Source organism: Callithrix jacchus, chromosome 22, assembly GCF_049354715.1.
Source record: "Callithrix jacchus isolate 240 chromosome 22, calJac240_pri, whole genome shotgun sequence".
NCBI lineage: Eukaryota > Metazoa > Chordata > Mammalia > Primates > Cebidae > Callithrix > Callithrix jacchus.
The window spans coordinates 31,867,026-31,890,192 of record NC_133523.1 but is presented as its reverse complement, the minus strand read 5'-3'; the positions used below and the strand labels follow the sequence as shown (position 1 = coordinate 31,890,192).

Here is a 23,167-nt window from a genome sequence, read left to right as displayed (position 1 = left end):
CACTTGAACCAGGGAGTTGGAGGTTGCAGTGAGCCGAGATCACACTCATCACTTGTTGAAATCTAAATAATCCCGTGAGGGAGGCGATTACAATGCCAGGTTAACCTCTGAGGGCCAGAGAGGTGAAGTTTATCTCAGGTCACGCAGCGGGTACGGGCATTGCTGGGACTTGAATCTTGCTGTATGGAAAGTCCAGCATTTGAGCTACACTCCCTGACGAAGGGAGACTCCGTCTCAAAATAAATAATAAAATAAAATAGCCAGCCAGTCTGGGTGCGGTGGCTCATGCCTGTAATCCCAGCACTTTGGGAGGGGTCAGGAGTTCGAGACCAGCCTGGACAACATGGCGAAACACTGTCTCTACTAAAAACACAAAAATTAGCCAGGCGTGGTAGCGGGCGCCTGAAGTCCCAGCTACTCGGGAGACTGAGGCAGGATAATCGCTTGAACCGGCAGGCAGAGGTTGCAGGGAGGGAGCCAAGATCTCACCACTGCACTCCAGCCTGGGCGACAGAGCTAGACTCCGTCTAAAAAAAAAAAAAAAAAAAAAAGCCAATCAGGCTTCGGTGCCTTTGGACAGCTCCCTTTTCTCGCCTCTTCTCTGTCCTACGCCACCACGATTGCCCGCACAGCTCGTCCTGCCTCGCCTGGAAGTGTACAGGGACAGGGAATAAACAAGAGGGGGCAGTGCCTTGTCCCGTGTTTGACAGCGTGACATTCGCACTTCCAATTCCCACTGCCACCTCGACTGTATGCTCAGCCAGGAGTAACCGTGCACTGTGTAACTGAGACAGGAGTGACTATGCCTGCACTCCCGCCCCCCACGACTCTGCAGAGGGAACGGCCAATTGCGCTGCCCCAACATTAACTGGCCCAGGGGTTAGACTCCCTCCAGCAGCCTTTCCTCCTGGGCAGGGCTTCGGGATTGACAACCTGCGAGCTCGCCCCTTGCCAATTTCCCGAGGTGCTGCCTGCTGGGCTTCTGGCCTGGGCCCCGCGGCGGTTGCACCGCTGATTGGCTCGTTCTGCTCCTTTCTAAGTGGCGTAACCTGGGATTCTTTCTCAAGCACAGCCAATAAGACGCCAGGGGGCCTTAGGGAGACTGGCATTGCTCTGCCGCTACCGCTTCTGCTTGGCCTCACGGCTCGTATTCGCTTTAGATTGCCCCCCGCTGAGCAGTTTCAGGCTGTGAGAGGAGTCCGGTCCCTTCCCGCTCCGCGGAGTGTGTCGGCGCCTCCATCGCAAGCGGCTCGCTGAGGAGCTGGAGCGGGGAGGAATGGGGGTGGGCAGGAGACAGGAGGGGACCTCGCGGAAGAGCCTGGAGCAGCAGCTGGAGCTGTCGGTCGTGACAGAGACAGCCTGAGTGGTCCCTGGCCCCGAGAGGGACAGAAACCGCTAAAAAGGGGGTAAGGACTGGCATTGTGGTAGAACAGCACCTCGTGTTTATCCATGTGGCACGCTTGTGCATCAACTCGTTGAAACCTAAATAACTCCGTGAGGGAGGTAATTACTCTGCCAGGTTAACCTCTGAGGGCCAGAGAGGTAAAGTCGTTTATCTCAGGTCTCGCAGTGGGTACGGGCATTGCTGGGACTTGAACCCTGCTGTGGTGAGAGCCCAGTATTCCAGCTACACTATGATTAACTAGGATTGATCTTGTAGATGGGGCTCGGGGCTGGTCACATTGGCCCTGGTTTTGGGAAAATGGACTGACATGTAGAAAAAGGTATTTAAGTCAGGCACGGTGGCTCACACCTGTAATCCCAGAACTTTGGGAGGCCGAGGCGGGCAGATCACCTAAGGTCGGGAGTTTGAGACCAGCCTGGCCAACATGGAAAAACCCCGTCTCTACTAAAAATACAAAAAAATAGCTGGGTTTGGTGGCACATGCCTGTAATCCCAGCTACTTGGGAGGCTGAAGCAGGAGAATCACTTGAACCCGGGAGGTGGAGGTTGCAGTGAGCCGAGATAGTGCCATTGCACTCCAGCCTGGACAAAAAGAGCGAAATTTCATCTCAAAACAAAAACAAAAACAATAATTAGCCAGGTGTGGTGGCACGCACCTGTAGTCCCAACTACTCTCGGGAGGCTGAGGTAAGAGGATCACCTGAGCCAAGGAGGTAGAAGCTGCGGTGAGCCGTGATTGCACCACTGCACTCCAGCTTGGATGACAGAGTGAGACCTTTTCTCAAGAAAAAAGAAATAAGTCTTTGGGAGGCCGAGGCAGGTGGATCACGAGAGATCGAGACCATCCTGGTCAACATGGTTAAACCCCGTCTCTACTAAAAATACAAAAAACTAGCTGGGCATGGTGGTGCGTGCCTGTAATCCCAGCTACTCAGAAGGCTGAGGCAGGAGAATTACCTGAACCCAGGAGGCAGAGGTTGCGGTGAGCTGAGATCGCACCATTGCACTCCAGCTTGGATGACAGAGTGAGACCTTTTCTCAAGAAAAAAGAAATAAGTATGTCCTTCTCAGAGTCATTGAGGGGATTAAATGAGCAGTGGTATTTCTTCTGTTCCACAATGCCTTGTAACTGAGTTGTTTCCTTGCAGTCAGTATCATCTGCCTTGACTCTGATGTAGACCCTGAAAATTAAGGGACCATGGGAAAGTCTGGGGGCTGTGTGTTCCCAGAAGCAGTAGCAAGTGCAAAAGCCCCGAGGCAGGAGTGAGCTTAGTATATCTGAGGTACAGCAGGAAGTCCAGCTGGAGCCAGGCAGCTGACTAAGCCTCAGGCGCTCGGCTCAATGGCAAGAGTGTTCATAACAGATGTGAAAATAACCCTGTAGCTTTCAGAGAACAAAGGACTTTCCCCAAGCTTTGATCTTAGGAAAAACCCCAGACCATGGTTACATTTGAGGCTCAGTGTCCGAGGCTGCACAGGGATGAAGCTTGGAACTCAGTCTTCTAGCTCTCCAGGGCTCATGCATCAAGGTCAAGAAACTTACATTCACTCAAATATTTTTTAAACCCCTGGCCAGGCATGGTGGCTCACACCTGTAATCCCAGCACTTTGGGAGGCCAAGGCGGGTGAATCACTTGAGGTCAGGAGTTCGAGACCAGCCTGGTCAACACGCGAAACTTCGTCTCTACTAAAAATACAAAAATTAGCTGGGCATGGTGGTGGGTGCCTGTAATCCCACTACTCGAGAGGCTGAGGCACAAGAATTGCTTGAACCTGGGAGGTGGAGGTTGCCGTGAGCCAAGATTGGGCCATGGCGCTCCAGCCTGGGTGACAAGAGTGGAACTCCATCTCAAACAAAACAAAATTCGTATGGTACATGCCATTGGTGCTGAGCCCTGGAGAAGACCCAGGCTCTGCCTTCAAAGATTTCACTTTCTTTTCCTTTTTTTTTTTTTTTGAGTTGGAGTTTTGCTCTTGTTACCCAGGCTGGAGTGCAATGGCGCGATCTTGGCTCACTGCAACCTCCGCCTCCTGGGTTCAGGCAAGTCTCCTGCTTCAGCCTCCTGAGTAGCTGGGATTACAGGCACGTGCCACCATGCCCAGCTAATTTTTTGTATTTTTAGTAGAGACGGGGTTTCACCATGTTGACCAGGATGGTCTCGATCTCTTGACCTCATGATCCACCCGCCTCGGCCTCCCAAAGTGCTGGAATTACAGGCGTGAACAACCGCGCCTGGCTTTTTTTTTTTTTTAACCCTTATTTGTGTCTAGAGTACTTGCAAATTCACTTTCTTTTTTTTTTTTTTTTTTTTTGAGACAGAGTCACGCTCTGTTGCCCAGGCTGGAGTGCCATGGCAAAATCTCAGCTCACTGCAAGCTCTACCTCCTGTGTTCAAGTGATTCTTCTGCCTCAGCCTCCAGAGTAGCTGGGACTACAGGTGCCTGCCACCATGTCCGGCTAATTTTTGTATTTTTAGTAGAGATGGGGTTTCTTCATGTTGGCCAGGCTGGTCTCGAACTCCTGACCTTGTGATCCGCCCACCTCAGCCTCCCAAAGTGCTGGGATTACAGGCACCAGCCACTATGCCCAGCCTAAAGCTTTCATTTCCTAGAGAGGAATTAGACCTCAAAACATATTCTTCAAGAGCCAAGTGGAAAGGGTAGGAAGTGAAGCTGAGAAGAGGCACTTAAGATGAGGGGAGAAGGAGTGGAGAAGGGTGAGGGATGCAGCTTCCCAGAGGAGGCAATGATGTTTGTGCATCTTTTGGGGGTACCTACTCTGTGCTAGGCATGGTGCTTGGTAGAAAGGGCATAGTGGGAAGCAAAGAAGAGTTGGAATATAATGGTTTGCTAAAGCTGTGTAACAAAACACCATAGTCTGGGTGGCTCAAACAACAGACATTTATTTCTCACACTTTCAGAAACTGGAAGTCCAAGGTCAAGGTGTCAGCAGGGTTGGTTTGTCCTGAGGCATTTCTCCTTGGCTTGTAGAAGGTCACCTTCTCCCTGTGACCTCATATGCCCTTCTTGGTGTCTCTCTTCCTATAAGGATATCAGTTCTGTTGGATTAGGGCTCCACCCTTATGACATCACTTAACCTAATTTCCCTTCTTTATTTTCTATTTCTTTATTTTATTGTATTTTTGACACAGAGCCCGGCTTTGTCACCCAGGCTGGAGTGCAGTGGTGGGATCTCGGCTCACTGCACCTCCATCTCCCAGGTTCAAGTGATGTTTTGGCCTTCCAGGTACCTGGATTTGCAGGCACCTGCCATCACTCCTGGCTTATTTTTGTATTTTTAGTAGAGGCAGTGTTTCACCATGTTGGCCAGGCTGGTCTCAAACTCCTGACCTCAAGGGATTTGCCTGCTTCGACCTCTCAAAGAGCTGGGATTACAGGCGTGAGCCACTGTTCCTGACCAATTTACTCTTTTAAAGTATCTGTCTTGGGCTGGGCATGTGGTGATCTCGGCTCACTGCAGCCTCCACCTCCCTCAGCTTCCCAAGTGGCTGGGATTACAGGCACGCACCACCACGCCCAGCTAGTTTTTGTATTCATGGGGTTTCACCATGTTGACCAGACTGGTCTCCAACTCCTGATGTCAGGTGATCCACCCGCCTCAACCTCCTAAAGTGCTGGGATTACAGGTGTGAACCACCATGCCCAACCCGGAGTTGTTTTTAGACAACAAATATCACTTGCCTTGACTCTGGGTGTAGGTGTGTGTGTGTGTGTGTGTGCGCGTGTGTGTATGTTTTGAGACAGGGCCTTGTTCTGTTGCCCAGGCTGGTCTTGAATTCCTGGCCTCAAACAATCCTCACATCTCAGCCTCCCAACATGTCCTCAATTTTCTGAATGGATTTTCATGAGAGGAACTTAAATACCAGGGATCCTAGTTTGATCATTTTGTCCAGCAGGGCTGGGAGTAGCTCTGCGAAAAGACCACTTTCTTGTCCTTTTACAAAATAGGGAAACTATTTTGCAAATTTCTGCTTCCATTTGCAGAGAATCTGAGAAGGCAGCCAATTCCGTGAGAAACAATGATTCTACATCATGTTTTCAATAATCTCTTGGGTTAAGTGGCAAGTCCCTGGCCAGACTCAAGACAGCTCTGCAGAGCTATGGTCCTGCCACTGCACTCCAGCCTGGGCAACACGGTGAGGTCCCATCTCTTATTCTCTCTCTCTTTTTGAGACAGGGTCTACCTCTTTTGCCCAGGCTGGAGTCCAGTGGTGCTACCATAGCTCACTGCAGCCTCAAACTCCTGGGCTCAAGTGATCTTCCTGTCTTGGCCTCCCAAAGTGAGGGATTACAGGTGGGTTTACAGGTGTGAGTCATTGTGCCTGGCTGAGACCCCATCTCTCTCTCTCTCTCTCTTTTTTTTTTTTTTTAGACAGAGTCTCACTCTGTCACCCAGGCTGGAGTGCAGTGGTGATAGCTCACTGCAACCTCTGCTTTCCGGGTTCAAGCAATTCTCTGCCTTGCCTCAGACTCCCGAGTAGCTGGGATTACAGGCGCCAGTCACCACACTCAGCCAATTTTTTGTGTTTTTAGTAGAGACAGCATTTCACCATGTTGGCCAGGCTGGTCTTGAACTCCCGACTTCGTGATTCATCCACCTTGGCTTCCCAAATTGCTGGGATTACAGGTATGAGCCACCGCACCCAACTGAGACCCCATCTCTTTTTTTTTTTCTTTTTTTTTCATTTGCAGCCCCAGCTGTTACCCCATCTCTTAAAAGAAGAAGGAGAAGGGGGAGGAAGAAGAATGAGGAAGAGGAGGAAGGAGGAGGAAAGAGGAGGAGGAGGAAAAGGGAAGGAGGAGGGAGAAAGAAGGAGGACAAAGGAAGAGAGATTTAAAGAAAAGAGGAGGAGGAGGGAGGAGGAGAAGGGGGAAGGAGAAGGAAGAGTGGAAAGGAGAAAGGGGAAGGGGAGGAGGGGGAGGAAGAACTGGGAGGAGGAGGAGAAAGAGGAGGGCAGCATTGGAGGTTGCCCCCTGTAATGTGGAGCATAACAGCCACTTGCTGGTCACAGCCCAGTACGAAGGAGGCAGAGAGGCCCTGGCTCCTCAGTGGCTCTCCAGCACCCTCTATTGACAAAGTCTAACCTGGCACCAGGTGACAAAAGGAACTGAGAGGTAATAAATGGATAACCCACAGGTGAATGATGGGGCCCCTGCTATTAATAAAAATGACAGAAGTAATAGCGACTACCATGGAATTCTCAGTGCTGTCTGTGTCATTTATCCCAGAATCGCTGGGAGGAAGGTTGACGGGGGTGGGGGGTGGGGGGGTGGTCCATTTGTCTCTAGGGTTGGCTCACCTGGGAAGGCTCAGGCTCAGAGCCTGCCCTGGATAAGCAACCCCTCCCCGCTCCCAGGCTGGTCAGACCCTGTGGATGGAGCTGACTCCACCCCTGCTCCAAGGGCTGGCGTGTGTCCCGGAATCAGCGCTGTTGCTTTCCTGACCCCACATGTGATGATGGCACAGCACGGCGTCAAATGTGGACAATGGGAAACAGTCCAGAGGGCGAACCAGGCCCTCTCACTGTTTTTTTGTTTGTTTGTTTTGAGACAGAGTCTAGCTCTGCCCCCTAGGCTGGAGTGCAGTGGCCTACCTCCACCTCCTGGGTTCAAGTGATTCTCCTGCCTCAGCCTCCCGAGTAGCTGGGATTACAGGCATGTGCCACCACACCCAGTGGATTTTTGTATTTTTAGTAAAGACAGGGTCTCACTATGTTGGCCAGGCTGGTCTCGAACTCCTGACTTCAAGTGATCTGCCTGCCTTGACCTCTTCTTCTTCTTTTTTTTTTTTTTTAATTTTAATATAATAGAGATGGGGTCTCACTATATTGCCTAGACTGGGTTCCTGGGGACATGCAATCCTCCCACCTTGGGCTCCCAAAGTGCTAGGATTCCAGGCATGAGCTGCCATGCCCAGCCCAGGATGTCTTAGTTTCTGCTTTTCCATTACCCTGGTGCATAGGTTTTGCATGTACAGCATAGACTCCCAGAAGCAGAGTCAGGTGGGTCAAAGGGATGTGTTTTTTTTTTTTTTCTTGCCGTTCTGTTTTTAATCATGGTCTATCTGCAGCTTCCAGATACTGTAGCCCACGTGCATGAGCTTGGAGGCCCACCAGAGCAGCCCATCCAGCTGGATGGAGCACACACAGGTCTCCAGCTGAGCCATGTCCCTCTTATCGTCCCAAGGCTTCACGTCCAGCAGGATGGAGGATTTGGCCACCAGCACAACTTCTTGGACTTTTCTTTTTTGAGACAGAGTCTCGCTCTGTTTCCCAGGCTGGAGTACAGTGGCTCAATCTCGGCTCACTGCAACCTCTGCTTCCCAGATTAAAGCCATTTTCCTACCTCCCAAGGATCTGGGATTAAAAGCATGAGCCATCTCACCTGGCTAATTTTGTATTTTTAGTAGCGACAGGGTTTCACGACGTTGGCTGGGCTGGTCTTGAACTCCTGACCTAAGGTGATCCATCTACCTGGCCTCCCAAAGTGCTGGGATTACAGGCATGAGCCACTGCGCCTGGCCTTCTTGACCTTCTTCTCCGCGGGCCGCCGCAGCTGCTCCTTCTGCAGCCACGCTGCCTCCCTGTCCTCCTGTCATTGTTGCTGCCAAACAGGTCAAAGTCATCATGCTCGGCAGGCTCGGCCTTCAGCTTGGAGACACACGGGCTGCAGCTCCTGCATTACGCCCGCACAGGCTGGGCTTCTCCACTTCCAGGCTCGCGATTGGGACCACCAGCTCGCTGTGGTTTGCACTGGGGCTGCTGGAGGCCCCAGGGTCTGAGCTTCCGGCCAGGGATTTCTGGATGTTCTCTCTCACCCTCGCAGTGTCACAGAGGATCACGCTGGCACTGATCTGGCAGAAGGTGCCGGCCACAGCAGGCCCATTCATCTGCCCATAAAATTTCCTTTCTGCATCACTGTATTCGAACTTGTCAAACCAGATCTTCTTATGTACTAGGAAGTTTACACCTATTCTTCTGACGCCAGCCAAGGACATGGTGACCAGAGAGGAGGAACTGGTGGGCACCAGATGCCTGAGGAAAGGGCAGGGGTGTGGGTCTTTACATTTTACTAACAAAACAAAACAAAACAATAACTTGCTCTCATGGAAGGAGTCTAAGCAAAAGTGGATGTAGTCAGAGGCGTGTGCCCTGCTCATTATATAACACGGTTTCTTATTTCCATTCTCTGATCTCAGATGGTGAGAGAGCTTGGCTCAGTGGAGCAGGATAGAGGGAGCTATCTGGAGAGGTGGCAAGGGACCAAGCCACACGGGCCCCTCAGTGCGAGGTGAGGAGGGTGCTGGGGAGCCATGGAGGGTTAGAGGCAGTCAGCTGGAGGTGTTGGGGGAACAGCTATTGAATGGCTGCCTGGCCCTGAAGGGGTCCGGGCCCTGACCTAGCCCTGACCTCTTTGCTCCCCTCTCACCCACAGGAGTGGGCCTCTGAGTTTGGGGACTGGGGCAGACAAACCTGTCCTACAGCCGCCTGGGTGAGGCCACGCCACTACCGATCTGACTGAGCCACACTATGCAGGTATGTAGTCAGGGAGCTAGAAAGCCGAGTGGCAGATGTGAGTCAGAGACGGCAGCCTGCCTTCCTGACTGCCCAGAGGGCAGAGGGCAGATCAACCACCCAGCTCCCCATCTGGCAAGTCCTGGCCTTTTTTTGGCGGGGGCAGGGGGGACAGGGTCTTGCTGTTGTCCAGGCTGGAATGCAGTGGCACCATCACAGCTCACTACAACCCCTACCTCCTGGGTTCAAGCAATCTACCTCCCTCAGCTTCCCGAGTAGCTGGGACTACAGGTGCAAACCACTATGCCCAGCTGATTTTTACATTCTTTTTGGAGAGATGAGGTCTCACTATGTTGGCCAGGCTGGTCTTGAACTCCTGGCCTCAAGCAATCCTCCTGCTTCGACCTCCCAAAATGCTGGGATTACAGGTGTGAGCCACTGCACCCAGCCCTGGCCTGTCTTAACTGCTCAGATAAAGTTTGAAAATATTTAGTAGAATAATTCCCTTCTCATTGTACATTTTATGTCCAGCAGTGACATTTTAATTAAGATTTATTTCATTTTTGTTGGAGGACAAAGGCAGTAATCATCATAGAATATTTGGAAAATACCGAAATGCCCAAGTAATGAAATAAAAATCCCCTGCAAATGTGTCCTCTTCCTCAATAACCTTTGGAAGACCTTCTTTAAAAAATGCAAGCGTGTACATAGTTATATTTTTATCAGAGAAGGAATCACACTTGGCTACATTGTAATTTTTTTCTCATGTCACAATTTCCCAAGTATTTTTTTCATGCCATTAAATATTCTTTTGCAGTGTGATTTTTTTTTTTTTTTTTTTGAGACGGAGTCTTGCTCTGCCACCCAGGCTAAAGTGCAGTGGCACGATTTTGGCTCACTGCAACCTCTGCCTTCCAGGTTCAAGCATTACTTTTTCTACCACTATGTGGTATTCCAGAGGATGGACATAGCATAGTTAATTTACCCAGTTCCCTACTGATGGTCATTGAGGTTAGTGTAATGAACATCCTCACATGGGCTTTCCAGTTATTATGACATCTTTTTATAATCAACTCACATACAGCTGTGTCCTATAAAAATTATTTATTATGCTGGGCATGGTGGCTCACACCTGTAATCCCAGCACTTTGGGAGGCTGAGGTGGGTGGATCACCTGAAGTCGGGAGTTGGAGACCAGCCTGACCAACATGGAGAAATCCTGTCTCTACTAAAAATAAAAAATTAGCTGGGCGTGGTGGCACATGCCTGTAATCCTAGCTACTCAGGAGGCTGAAGCAGGAGAATCACTTGAAGCCGGGAGGCGGAGGTTCTGGTGACCCAAGATTGCATCACTGCACTCGAGCCTGGGCAACAAGAGCAAAATTCTGTCTCAAAACAATTATTATAATTATTTATTTATATGTATGTGTGTGTGTATTTTTTTTTTTTTTAAGACTCAATTGAGCTCTGTAGCCCAGGCTGGAGTGCAATGGCTCGATCTCGGCTCACTGCAACCTCTGCTTCCCAGGTTCAAGCAATTCTCCTGCTTCAGCCTCCTGAGTAGCTGGGACTAAAGTGCCCACCACCATGCCCGGGCACTCTTTTGTATTTTTAGTAGAGACAGGGCTTCACCATATTGACCAGGCTGGTCTCAAACTCCTGGCCTCAAGTGATCTGCCTGCCTCAGCAAGTGCTGGGATTACAGGTGTGAGCCACTCACTGTTCCTGACCACAATTTGATTCTTAATGGTTTGCTGTCTTGGACCCCTGAGAGAACTTGCTGGAAACTGTATTCCTAGCAGAAGGCTGTTTATCACGTAAAGTCTCAAGAGCCCGGTACCTGGATTTTCCTTTGATAAACAAGTCCCCTTCCAACACAGCCACTGCATGCAGGGTCAGCAAGCCAGATGCCCTCCCTTTCCCAACCTAACGATGGGCCTAGAACCTAAGCCAAGACAGCGAGATTCAACTCTGGACCTTGGCTACAGCCCTTGGGAGAGAGGCTCTTTCTCTCTGTTGCGTTGCTTAGTCATAAAGACCTAAGTCTGGAGTTGCCAGAGAAATCCTGTCTGAGAATGAAGCAGGTTTCCTGGACACTTAGATTGAACACCTGGATCCAGACATGCCTGAAGCCAGCCCCATTAACTCAGTTACATGAGCTGATAAATTCCATTTTGTGCTTTGGTCAGTGACACTTGGGTTTCTGCCACTTCCATCAGAACGGTTTCTTTTTTTCCTTTGGAGATGGGGCCTCGCTTTGTCACCCAGGTTGGAGTGCAATGGTGCGATCTTGGCTCACTACAACTTCTACCTCCTGGGTTCCAGAGATTCTTCTGCCTCAGCCTCCAGAGTAGCTGGAATTAGAGATCTGTACCACCTTACCTGGCTAATTTTTACATTTTTGCAGAGATTGGGGGGGGCTCTCACCATTTTGGCCAGGCTGGTCTCGAACTCATGACCTCAGGTGATCTGCCCACCTTGGTCTCCCAAAGTGCTGGGATTACAGGTGTGAGCCACTGCGCCCGGCCTAGAACAGTTCTTGTTCAGTCTCCCTTGACCCAAAAGAAAACAAACTCATTCATTCATTCATCCATTCATTATTTATTGAGTATCTAGTAAGTGCTCAGCCCCATGCTGGGTGATGATGGGGACAGTAAAGTGACCATGACAGGCTCTCACAGCAATCGAGGCTTCCAGAGCTTAAATGACAATCACAAACAGCAAGAACAGTGTTGACAAAGCAAATGACAATCAGCAAGAACGGCGACACCTGCTGGGAAGGAGGAGCTCAGAGAGCTACAAGAGCTGGGATCAGGTAGAGGTCCCTTGAAAGATGGGCAGGAACCAGCTGATTGGAATGAGGTCAAGGGCCAAGGATCCGAGCACACAAGCCCTGGGTTTCAGGGCACACCCGAGGCACAGTAGGGCTCAGGATCCCGGAAAAAGATCCTGGATGTGGAAAGAGGGAGGGGCTAGGGAGGTCAGAGGGGAGAGGTGAGGCAGCCATCCAGGCCCCAGTGGATGAAGCAGGAGGAGGACGTGGAGGAGGCTGGGGTGCATATGTGGCCTTCCCCTCTTGTCCCTCAGAGTGTGGTGTAGAAATACATGGCTATCAGCATGACCGGGAGCTGGCAAGGAGGCAGCGAGATGAGGGCACTCCGCCCCCCACCCCCAGCCCGCCCAGCCTGCGGGCTCCCCGTCTCTCACCGTCCACATCAGGATGGCAAACCCAAACCACGAGATGCCCCACGTGTAGCTGTCGATGGCATGGCCGATGTGCTCGAAGCAGCCCTGAGCAGGGGGTGGAGGAGTTTTGAGAAGAATGCCCATGAGGCTGGCCGATGAAGGCGAGAGTCCCTGTGCGCCTTTGGGAAAGTCATTGCCTTCCCTGAGCCTCAGTTTTCTCACCTGTGCAATGGGGGCCATGGCACTATCCACCTCCTCAGGTGGTTTTGGGGCCCCAGGGAGCTGATGTTGAACCTGAGCCCTGAACAAGTAGGTGCTGGCTGCTGATGGCTATGACAGTCTGAGGGTGATTTTGCTTACAACTGGCTTTCCTTTTTTTTTTTTGAGTCTCTGTTGCCTGGGCTAGAGTGCAGTGGCACCATCACAGCTCACTGCAGCATTGACCTCCTAGGCTCAAATGATCCTCCTGCCTTAGCCTCCCCAGTAGCTGGGGTTACAGGCGCACACCACTACTCCTGGCTAATTTTTTGTAGGCACTGGGTCTTGATATGTTGCCCAGGCTGGTCTTGAGCTCCTGACCTCAAGCGATCCTCCTGCCTTGGCCTCCCAAAGTGCTGGGATTACAGGCATGAGCCACCCCGCCCAGGCCTATTGTTTTGTTTTCTTTTGTTTGATGTTTTGTTTGGTTTGAGACAGAGTTTCACTCTGTCACCCAGGCTGGAGTGCAGTGGTGCAATCTTGGCTCACTGCAACCTTTATCTCCTGGGTTCAAGTGATTCTCGCACCTCAGCCTCCCGAGTAGCTGAAATTACAGGCACATGCCACCGTGCCCGGATAATTTTTGTATTTTTAGTAGAGATGGGGTTTTGCCATGTTGGTCAGGCTGGTCTCAAACTTCTGACCTCAAGTGATTTGCACACCTAGGCCTCCCAAAGTTCTGGGATTACAGGAGTGAGCCATTTCGCCCAGCCCTTTGTTGCTCTTATCCCTGGACAGGCTGAGCAAAGTTGTAGGTGCCAGGTCTGGATCAGACAGACCCTGGGTTCATCCTGCTGACTTGAGAGAGTTGGGAGAGCACAAGAAAATCAGAGAGGGGTCCCAGCACAGTGGCTCATGCCTGTAATCCCAGCACTTTGGGAGGCCGAGGCAGACAAATCACTTGAGGTCAGGAGTTTGAGACCAGCCTGGCCAATATGGTGAAACTCCATCTCTACTAAAAACACAAAAATTAGCTGGGAGGGTAGCATGCCCCTGTAATCTCAGCTGCTCTGGAGGCTGAGGTGAGAGAATTGCTTGAACCGGGAGGCAGGGGCTGCAGTGAGTCAAGATAGTGCCACTGCACTCCAGCCTGGGCGACAGAGCAAGACTTGGTCTCAAAAATATAAAAGAAAAGAAGAAAATCAGAGAGGGGAGGAGGAGAGGGAAAAAGCTAGACAGACAGCCACAGGGTGGCAGAAGGACATAGAATCAGAGAGGGAACAGTGACCAGAAGAAGACAGACAGATGGACAGACAGGGGCAGCAGGGCAGAGGGCCACACCTTGGTGAACAGGTAATCCATGTGGCCCAGGCGGCAACCCTCCTCATTGAGGGGGATGAAGTTTCCTGACCGGCGACAGCACAGTGGGGGCCAGGGGAACACCACCTCTGGAGTGGCTGCCCGGAAGGCCGACGTGAAGTTCACCCAGTCCATGGGACCAGATGTGCCACAGCATTCTTGCTGGAGAGAAAGGCGGAGGGTCAGGCAGGCTCGGGCTCAGAGAGGACAGTCACTTGCCTGACGTCACACAGCAAAGAGACGCAGGGTTGGCCTTTGACACAGCTGGAGCCAACTTCCCCATGTCCTGGGCCTCCAAGCGAGTGTGTCAGGTGGTGTCTGTGTGTGTGAGCACAGAGCAGACGATATTCCTCCCAGGACCAGGAGGCTCATGGGGGATTTGGATCAAACCCGCACCTCTGACTTACTTTCAAATATTTTTGCCGGGTGTAGTGTCTCACGCTGGTAATCCCAGCATTTTGGGAGGCCAAGGCAGGTGGATCACCTGAGGTCAGGAGTTCAAGACCAGCATGACCCACATGATGAAACCCCATCGCTACTGAAAATACAAAATCAGCCGGGCGTGGTCATGTGCGCCTGTAATCCCAGCTACTCGGGAGGCTCAGTCAGGAGAATCGCTTGAACCCAGGAGGCGGAGGTTGCAGTGAACCAAGATCATGCCACTGCACTCCAGCCTGGGAATCAAGAGCGAAACTCCGTCTCAAAAAATACAATAAAATACTTTTTATCAACAATTATGCTGATGAAATGATACATAAAGGACAGATGTCTGGCTTTTCCTGGCCTTGGTAAGAAATCCAGGTGTTTCATTTGTGGCTCCTGAATCGGGAAAACATAGGTTTGGACATCCTTCAAACATGGGTTCAAATCCTGGCTAGCTAGAGGACTTGGGTTTTTCTTAAGTTCTCAATTTCTTCCTTTTTTTTTTTTTTTTTTTTGGCAACAGAGTCTCCCTCTGTCACCCAGGCTGGAGTGCAGTGGCTCGATCTCAGCTCACTACAAACTCCGCACCCTGGGTTCAAGCCATTCTCCTGCCTCAGCCTCCCGAGTAGCTGGAATCACAGGTGTACGCCACTATACCTGACTAATTTTTGTATTTTTTGTAGATACAGGGTTTTACCATGTTGGCCAGGATAGTCTCGAACCCGTGGCCTCAAGTAATCTGCCCGCCTCGGCCTCCCAAAGTGTTGGTATGATAGGTGTGAGCCATGAGCCACTGCATCCAGCCAATCTTCCTCCTCCAATGCAGTATCAAGTTGGATTTGATGAAGGGTGTATCTCTTCAAACCTGGCAGTCTGAGTTTGAGTCCTCCCAGTTCTGTGACCTGCCAGCTGTGTGACCTCATCCAAGATATTCAACCTCCTTCTTTGGTCTCCTCCTCACTAAAAAGGTGATCTCTCTTATGGCGTGGTAGTGCGGATTAAATAAGCTCTAAAAGTGCTTTGAGGACAGGCACTGGTGACTCATGCCTGTAATCCCAGCAGTTTGGGAGGCTGAGGCAGGAGAATCACTCAAATCCTGAGCCCAGGAGTTCGAGACCAGCCTAGTCAATAGAGCAAGACCCTGTCTCCACAAAAAACAATTAAAAAAACTTAGCCGGGTGTGGTGAGGTGCACCTGTATTCCCAGCTACTTGGGAGGTTGAGGTGGGACGATCAGATCACTAGAGCCCAGGAGTTGGAGGCTGCAGTGAGCTATGATCACCCCACTGCACTCCAGCCTGAGCAACAGGGCAAGACTCCATCTCAAAATACGAAAATAAAAGTCCTTTGAACAGTGTCAAACACACGTTAGTGCTCCGTGAATGGTGCCGTTACTATCACTGTTAGCACTGTCAACATTTCCGTTGAGGTGCTGTGTGTAGGCTAAGGGAGGGGCTCTGGAGCCAGGCTGCCGCTTCCAGTCCCAGCTCTACTGCATGGCCTCGGGCAAGGGACTTCCTCTTTCTGGGCCTGTTTACTCACCTGGAGAACGGTGATGACGGCAGCCCTGCTCTCCTAGCCATCTCATGAGTGATGTCTTTAAGGCACTCACTCCTCTACAAGAGGATATAGCGGGAGCCCCAGGCCCTCCCAGAACCGGTCCACCGGGCCCACCTCAATCATGACACGGTCCCAGAGGCGGGTCAGCTCCTGGCCCTGTTCCGTGTCCGCGCTGTAGAAGGTCAGCATCTGCTTGGTGATCAGGGATGGATTAGACACCATCTGCAGAGAGAGAACAGGGGTCGGCAGGGCTGTTGGGTGGGGACCCGGGGTGACCTCTGACCCGCAGCACCGGACCCTCGCCCCTCCCACACAGGTCAGGCCTCTCCCCGGGCCTCGCCCCGCTCACGTAGTCACGGTGGGTATAGGACGTGATGCACGAGGCGCACTCGAAGATGAAGACGATGAGCATGAGCACCAGGTACTGGGGAGATCAGAGGGAGGACGGCGCGTCGGGCAGAGCCGGTGAAGCCACACCCCCACCAGGAACGCATCGTTGTGGAAATGCAACTTTTTAAAAAGTTTAGGGCAGTGTGAATAGTAGCATCTGTAATATATGGTGGGTATTCAGGTGTTTGCTGTATAAGTCTTCCAACTTTTCTGTATGTTTGAAATATTTAATTATTTTTGAGATAGGCTAGGCATGGTGGGTGGCTCATGCCTGTAATCCCGGCACTTTGGGAGGCCAAGGGGGCCATCACCTGAGGTCAAGAGCTCAAGACCAGCCTGGCCAACATGGTGAAACCTCATCTCTACTAAAAATACAAAACTTTGGGTCAAGCGTGGTGGCTCACCCCTGTAATCCCAGCACTTTGGAGGCCGAGGTGGGTGGATCACTTGAGGTCAAGAGTTCATGACCAGCTGGGCCACCATGGCAAAACCCTGTCTCTATTAAAAATACAAAGATTAGCTGGGCATGGTGGCACGTGCCTGTAGTCCTAGCTACTTGGGAGGCTGAGTAGGAGAATCGCTTGAACCCAGGAGGCAGAGGCTGCAGTGAGCCGAGGTCACACCACTGCACTTCAGCCCAGGTGACAGATAGAGACCCTGTTTCTTAAAACAAAACAAACAAACATAATATGATGTTCTCAGATAACCAGAGACATTTGACACAGACTAGGTGTTGGAAGATATAAAGGAACTTGGGTGAACTTGGTGGATTGTGTCAACGACATGGAGGGTAGGAGAAAAAAAAAAAAGCTCAACAGTTGATGTTTGATGAAATTTCTTTTCCTGTCCTCCCCTGCACCTTCACCTATAAAGCAACAGGAGGTTGTGTGTGGATGTGTGAACTCTGCTGCTGGGAGACGGGATGACATCACACAACACAACCCGACTGCTTTAAAACAATGTGCTTATCACTCAGAGATATGTGCACTCCAGTACTTACAGGTAAGTGACTTGACATCTAGAATGTGCTTCAAGATACCCAGAAGAAAAGTCTGGGAGAAAGGGGATAGAGGAGACAATGTGGGCAGTCCGTGACTGATATTGCTGAAGTCAGGTGAGAGGTGTGCTGGGCTCAGACACCACGTACTCTAGTCTACATTAGAAATTTCCCATAAGACATTTGGAAAGAAAGGCTGGTGCGGTGCCTCACGCCTGTAATCCCAGCACTTTGGGAGGCCAAGGTGGGCAGATCACAAGGTCAGGAGTTCAAGACCAGCCTGACCAACATGGTGAAACTCCATCTCTACTAAAAATACAAAAATTAGCTGGGTGGGGTGGTGGGCACCTGTAATCCCAGCTACTTGGGAGGCTGAGGCAGGAGAATCACTTGAACCTGGGAGGCAGAGGTTTCAGTGAGCTGAGATCACACCATTGCACCCCAGCCTGGGTGACAGAGAGAGAATACATCTAAAAAAAAAAAAAAAAAAAACTAATAGGGAAGACAGACACAAACACATTTTTAAAAATAGTTGGATGAATTTTTAGGGCTTTTGTTAAATTGTTATGCCAGAGAATTAAATACAGGATAAGAAAATAAGAGGGCAGGTGTGGCAGCTCATGCCTGTAATCCCAGCACTTTGGGAGGCTCACCTGAGGCCAGGAGTTTGAGACCAGTCTGGGCAACATAGTGAGACTCTATCTTGACAAAAAAAATAGAAAAATTAGCTGTACGTGGTGGTGCACACCTGTAGTCCCAGCTTATTGGGAGGCTGAGATGGGAGGATCATTTGAGCCCAAGAGTTTGAGGCTGCAATTAACTATGATTGTGCCACTAACTCCAGCCTGGACAACAGAGTGAGACCTTATTTAGAAAAACAAGGAAGGAAGGAAGGAAAGGAAGGAAGGAAGGAGGAAGGAAGGAAGGAAGGAAGGAAGGAAGGAAGGAAGGAAGGAAGGAAGGAAGGAGGGAAGAAGGAAGGAAGGAAGGAAAGGAAGGAGGGAGGGAGGGAGGAAGGAAGGAAGGAAGGAAGGAAGGAAGGAAGGAAGGAAGGAAGGAAGGAAGGAAGGAGTGGGCAACAGAGTGAGACCCTGTCTAGAAAAGCAAATGGATGTGGCCAGGCACAGTGGCTCACACCTGTAATCCCAGCACTTTGGGAGGCAGAGGCGGGTGGATCACGATATCAGGATTTCGAGACTAGCCTGACCAACATGGTGAAACCCCATCTCTACTAAAAATACAAAAAATTAGCTAGCTGTGGTGGCACAAGCGTGTAATCCCAGCTACTCAGGAGGCTGAGGCAGGAGAATCACTTGAACCTGGGAGGCAGAAGTTACAGTGAGCCAAGATCGCACCACTGCACTCCAGCCTGGGCAACAGAGTAAGAAAAAGAAAAACAAATGGAAGGAAGAAAGGAGGAAGGGAGGGAGGGAAGGAGGGAGGGAGAGAGGGAGGGAGTCTATGGCTCCATCTTACTCAGGATAAAGCCAAAGTCCATAGTACCCACCTCCTGCCTGCTTCTTTCCCATCCCCCATCACTGTTCTCCTCCTCACCTGTCTGCCTTATTTCCTCTCACCCCCCAACCTCCTCCTCACTCAGCTCCAGCTGCTTTGGACTCTTGGTCCGCTCTGTCCTCAGCACCTTTGCCCTTGCTGCCACCCACCTGGAAGGCTCTTCCTCCAGTTAGACACCTGCCTCACCCCCAGTGCCTCTAGACCTTTGCTTTCCCTGGCAGTGAGGTCTTCCCTCGCCCTCCCCTGGCTCCTGACCTCCCTCCTGTTCACTGTCTTCTTCCTCTGAGCGCTGCTCCCCTAGGTCAAGGGCTTTTATGTCTTGCTCAGCACAGAGCCCCAGTGCCCAGTGTAGGGCTCGGCACAAAGCTCCTGCTCATGAGCATGTTCATCAGATGACTAGCTTCTCCTGGGAATCTGAAAAACCCGAGGGTGTCGAGGAAGCACAGTGCTGTCTCTGTATCATTTGGGCCTGGATTGGAATCCCTGCTCTCTTGGTCACCTGGGAGAGGCTATTGGCCTCTGTGAGCCTCAGTTTCCTCATCTGGTAAATGGGTTGAAAAGCACTAACTGTGAAGGGCTTTTGGGAGGACTGAGGAAGCTCATTTTTTTTTTATTTTTTGAGATGCAGGCTTGCTCTGTCATCCAGGCTGGAGTCCAGGGTTCATGTGATTCTCCTGCCCCAGCCACCCCAGTAGCTGGGATTACAGGTGCCTGCCACCATGCCTGGCTAATTTTTTTTTTTTTTTTTTTTGTAGAAATGGGGTTTCACCATGTTGGCCAGTCTGGTCTCGGACTCCTGACCTCAAGTGATCTGTCTGCCTCAGCCTCCCAAAGTGTTGGGATTACAGGCGTGAGCCACCACCTAACTCTAACTGTGCTTACCCTAGGTTAGGCACTTGTGAAATGTGGGTTACGGTTGTGGGCAGAGATTAAGAGCACAGACTCAAGAGCCAGTCTTCTCAGGTTGAAACTGGCTCTGCCACTGTCTTGCTGTGTGACCCTGGATAAGTGACTTCACCTCTCTGAGCCTCAGTTTCAGTCTCCATCAAACAGGGTCATGCTGATGATGGTACCTCTTGGTGGACTGTAAGGGATAAATGAACTAATCCAGAAAACCCTGTAGAACAGCTCGTGGCATGTAGTAAACACCTATTAAATGGTAGCTGTGCTGTTATTGGCAGAGTTCATGAGCACAGACTCTGGAGAGCAGCTAGCAGGGGTTCAAAGCCCAGCCCTGCACTGGGTGCAGGTGGGGTGGCTCACACCTGTAATCCCAGCACTTTGGGAGGCCGAGTTGCAAGAATCATTTGAGCCAGGAGTTCAAGACCAGCGTGGGCAACATAGTGAGCCCCCCCCCGCATCTTTACCAAAAACAAAAAACAAAAACTCAGCCCTGCTACTCAAGTCCTCTCTGTGCAGAGCCCTGCTCCTCCCCCTATGCCCTGGTTTCTTTGTGAAACGGGTAACTGCTGGGCCTGGGTTATTGGACTGTGGGAGGACTGAGTGAGATGATGCCTGGGGAGTGTGGCACTGTGGGGAACTCATGCTGGTGGCTGGCGAGGCGCCTGCCACTGAACTGGCTTCCAGTGTCCCCCTCCCCCCTCCCCCGGGCCTTACCGTGAGGACCATGGACCGGCGGCGGCAGAGAGTGGCACCTACACCAAAGCTGGCGACCACGAAGAAGGAGAAGCCACAGAAGATGGCGATCCAGGCACCAGCGAAGACATCATCCTTGCCCGAGACGCCCATCAGTGGGTACACACGGTACTGGTCAGCTGTCACCCATACTGTCTCGGCAAACAGGGCCAGGCCTGACAGCTGACAGAGCGGTGGGTTAGAAAGGTCTGCTCGGGACCAACAGCCCTGGCACCAGGCATCTCCATGAGCAAGTTTCTTCCCCATTCGGAGCCTCCACTGCCCTCTCAGTAAGGCAGGCAAAGACCTCCCCTTCCATGAGCAGTGATCAGGGTGAACAGAGGCCAGGAGAGAAGAGGTGGCCCAGCCAGACCTCCGACCCCCAAGCCCCAGCTGCCAGTTGCTTCAAGGATGAAAGGCTGGAACAGCAGCCTGGCACAGAGAAGACAGTCTATCTGTCTGCCCTCCCTTGACGATGTTGTTATTCCCTGAGAAGGCGACATAACCATGGCCATAAATACTACAAATATGCCAGGCAAGATGGCTCACCCCTATAATCCCAGCACACTGTGGGAGGCCGAGGTGGGAGGATTGCTTGAGCCCAGGAGTTTGAGACCAGCCTGGGTAACATAGTGAGAGCCCATCTCTACAAAAAATAAAATATTTAGCCAGATGTGGTGATGTGCACCTGTAGTCCCAGCTACTCAGGGGGCTAAGGCGAGAGGCTGCAGTGAGCTAGGATCACACCACTGCACTGCAGTCTGGGCAACAGAGATAGACCCCGCCTCTAAAACAAACACAAGGCCAGGCGAGGTGGCTCACACCTGTAATCCCAACACTTTGGGAGGCCGAGGTGGGTGGATCACCTGAGGTCAGGAGTTTGAGATCAGTCTGGCCAACATGGTGAAACCCTGTCTCTGCCAAAAATACAAAAAGCAGCTGGGTGTGGTGGCACACACCTGTACTCCAATATGAAGAAACCCCGTCTCTACTACAAAATACAAAATTAGCTGGGCATGGTAGCACAAGCCTGTAATCCCAGCTGCTTGAGAGGCTGAGGCAGGAGAATCACTTGAGACTGGGAGGTGGAGGTTGCAGTGAGCCAAGATCTCACCGCTGCAGTTCAGCTTGGGTGACAGAGTGAGAATCCGTCTCAAAAAAACAAATTAGCTGGGGGGAGGGGGGTGGGCACCTGTAATCCCAGCTACTCCAGAGGCTGAGGCAGGAGAATCACTTGAGCCCAGAAGTCAGAGGTTGCAGTTAGCTGAGATTGGCCATTGCACTCCAGTCTGGGTGACAGAATGAGACTCCGTTTAAAAAAAAAAAAAAAAAACGAAAATGAAACAAGCATAAAACCAAAGCCCAATGTTAATTGAAAGAAAGACGCTGTCGTCTTTCCTTCTTGTTGTGGCCTATGCACCAGGGGGTCGCATCATGTCCACAGTGACGTTGACGGTGATAGCCGGCATTGGCTAGGCGCTTTCCCTGAGCTGAGGGCCATGCATGGGTTAATCCACATCAACAGCCCACACAATGAGGACATAATCTACAGATGAGGAAAGAAGGCACAGAGAGGGACAGTCACTTGCTAAGGTCACAGAGCTGGGGAGAGGCAGAGCTGGCGTGTAAACCCAGGCTGCACTGACGGCTGAGTCTGCCCTCAAGGCAGTTCTGGACCCTCACCCTGAGCTCAGGACTGCCCCCTCCCCACCACACACCCACTCAGCTCCCAGCACCTGGGCGGGTCTCACCAGAATAATGATGTTGCCCATGACCAGCAGGCCCACCACAACTGGAGATCCCTTCTTGGCCTCTGCTGCCGCTGCAGACACCACCATTCTGCCCGGGACACAGGAGCAGGATGAGACCAGGAGCATAAAGGGCCAGACAGATCGCCAGCTCTGAGCCTCCGCAGCTGTCAGGGCTTGCTCTGGCTCTCTGCAGGGCCCAGGCTGGTACCACTTTGCCCACAGTTCTGGCATTTTGCAGAAGAGGACACCTGGGCTCCGGTGGGGCAGTCACTGGCCCGTACCGGGCACTGCCCCTCCTGAGCCTCAGAGCCCCCATGCTGTACCCAGATTCCCAGAGCCCCCTCCTCACCTTCTGTCCCTGGAGCCTCTCTGGCCAGCCCCACCCACTGTGGCTCCCTATATACGCCCAGGCCCCTCCTTGGGCCAGTCTCCCAGGAAGGAAGGAGGGTGTGTGTGGTGTGGGGGGACGGACAAGAGGCCGAGCCAGCAGGCCAGAATGGGTGAACAGCTTTGATGGGCTCCCTGCCACCCCCATGATTTATAGACCTGAAATTCCAGATTGTTCAGGACCCATGGCCTCTGGGTCCCAGGCTCCCGTGGTGGTGGAGGGGTGCGAGCACCACCTGGTATCTCTCTTGCCAGGACATGGGTCATCCTGGAAGCAGGAACAAGATCCAAATCGGGGTGGGGTGTAGTGGCTCAGGCCTGTAATTCCAGCACTTTGGGAAACTGAAGTAGGTGGATCGCTTGAACTCAGTAGTTTGAGACCAGACTGAGTAACATGGTGAAACCCTGGTTCTACAAAAAATACAAAAAAAAATTAGCCTGTCGTGGTGGCTCATGCCTGTGGTCCTAGCTACTCTGAAGGCTGAGGTGGGAGGATCGCTTGAACCTGGACAATAGAAGTTGCAGTGAGCCAAGGTCATGCCATTGCACTCCAGCTTGAGTGACAGAGCCAGGCCCTTTCTCAAAGAAAAAAAAAATTCACTTTGGACCCATAGATGGGTCTTGAATCCCAAAAGTGCCTCTTCTGCTGTGTGACCTTGGCAGGTGGCTGCTCCTCTGAGAGGGAGCCCGTGGGGAGGTCCAGGCAGGGACCCCTGTCGACCCCAGGGCTGGACCGAGGCAGAGCAGTGGGGAGTTGAGGGGACAGGTGGAAGGGGTGCTTAGAAGGCTGAGGCGGAAGGATGGCATCCAGGATAGGTGTGTGAAGG

At 51.6% G+C, this 23,167-nt stretch overlaps 1 protein-coding gene and 1 long non-coding RNA gene across 3 annotated transcripts; one reads left to right on the top strand and one right to left on the bottom strand.

The window, feature by feature from the left end:
* Positions 1–1,300: 1,300 nt before the first annotated feature.
* LOC103789904 (uncharacterized) lies at positions 1,301–16,093 on the top strand. 2 transcript variants are annotated; one of them, XR_008478685.2, is made up of 5 exons: positions 1,301–1,406; positions 5,960–6,053; positions 8,625–8,716; positions 8,861–8,961; positions 15,982–16,093. It is a non-coding gene; the product is annotated as an uncharacterized LOC103789904 (long non-coding RNA). The 2 variants fall into 2 exon arrangements; XR_013530746.1 differs by lacking the exon at positions 5,960–6,053.
* UPK1A (uroplakin 1A) lies at positions 11,526–22,324 on the bottom strand. Its single transcript, XM_008987753.5, has 7 exons — positions 21,954–22,324; positions 20,185–20,385; positions 16,015–16,089; positions 15,780–15,887; positions 13,666–13,845; positions 12,148–12,231; positions 11,526–12,068 (listed from the first exon to the last, which is right to left on the bottom strand). The coding sequence occupies exons 1-7, from the start codon at positions 22,182–22,184 to the stop codon at positions 12,024–12,026; spliced, it is 924 nt and encodes a 307-aa protein (XP_008986001.3). The 5' UTR covers positions 22,185–22,324; the 3' UTR covers positions 11,526–12,023.
* Between the last annotated feature and the right edge of the window lie 843 nt (positions 22,325–23,167).

Coding starts and splice junctions, on each gene's coding strand:
- UPK1A (XM_008987753.5), bottom strand. CDS start 22,184: ATGCCAGAACTGTGGGCAAAGTGGTACCAGCCTGGGCCCTGCAGAGAG. Junction 15,888..16,014: donor CCTATACCCACCGTGACTAC/GTGAGCGGGGCG, acceptor CTCTCTCTGCAG/ATGGTGTCTAATCCATCCCT. Junction 12,069..12,147: donor TTGCCATCCTGATGTGGACG/GTGAGAGACGGG, acceptor CCTCCTTGCCAG/CTCCCGGTCATGCTGATAGC.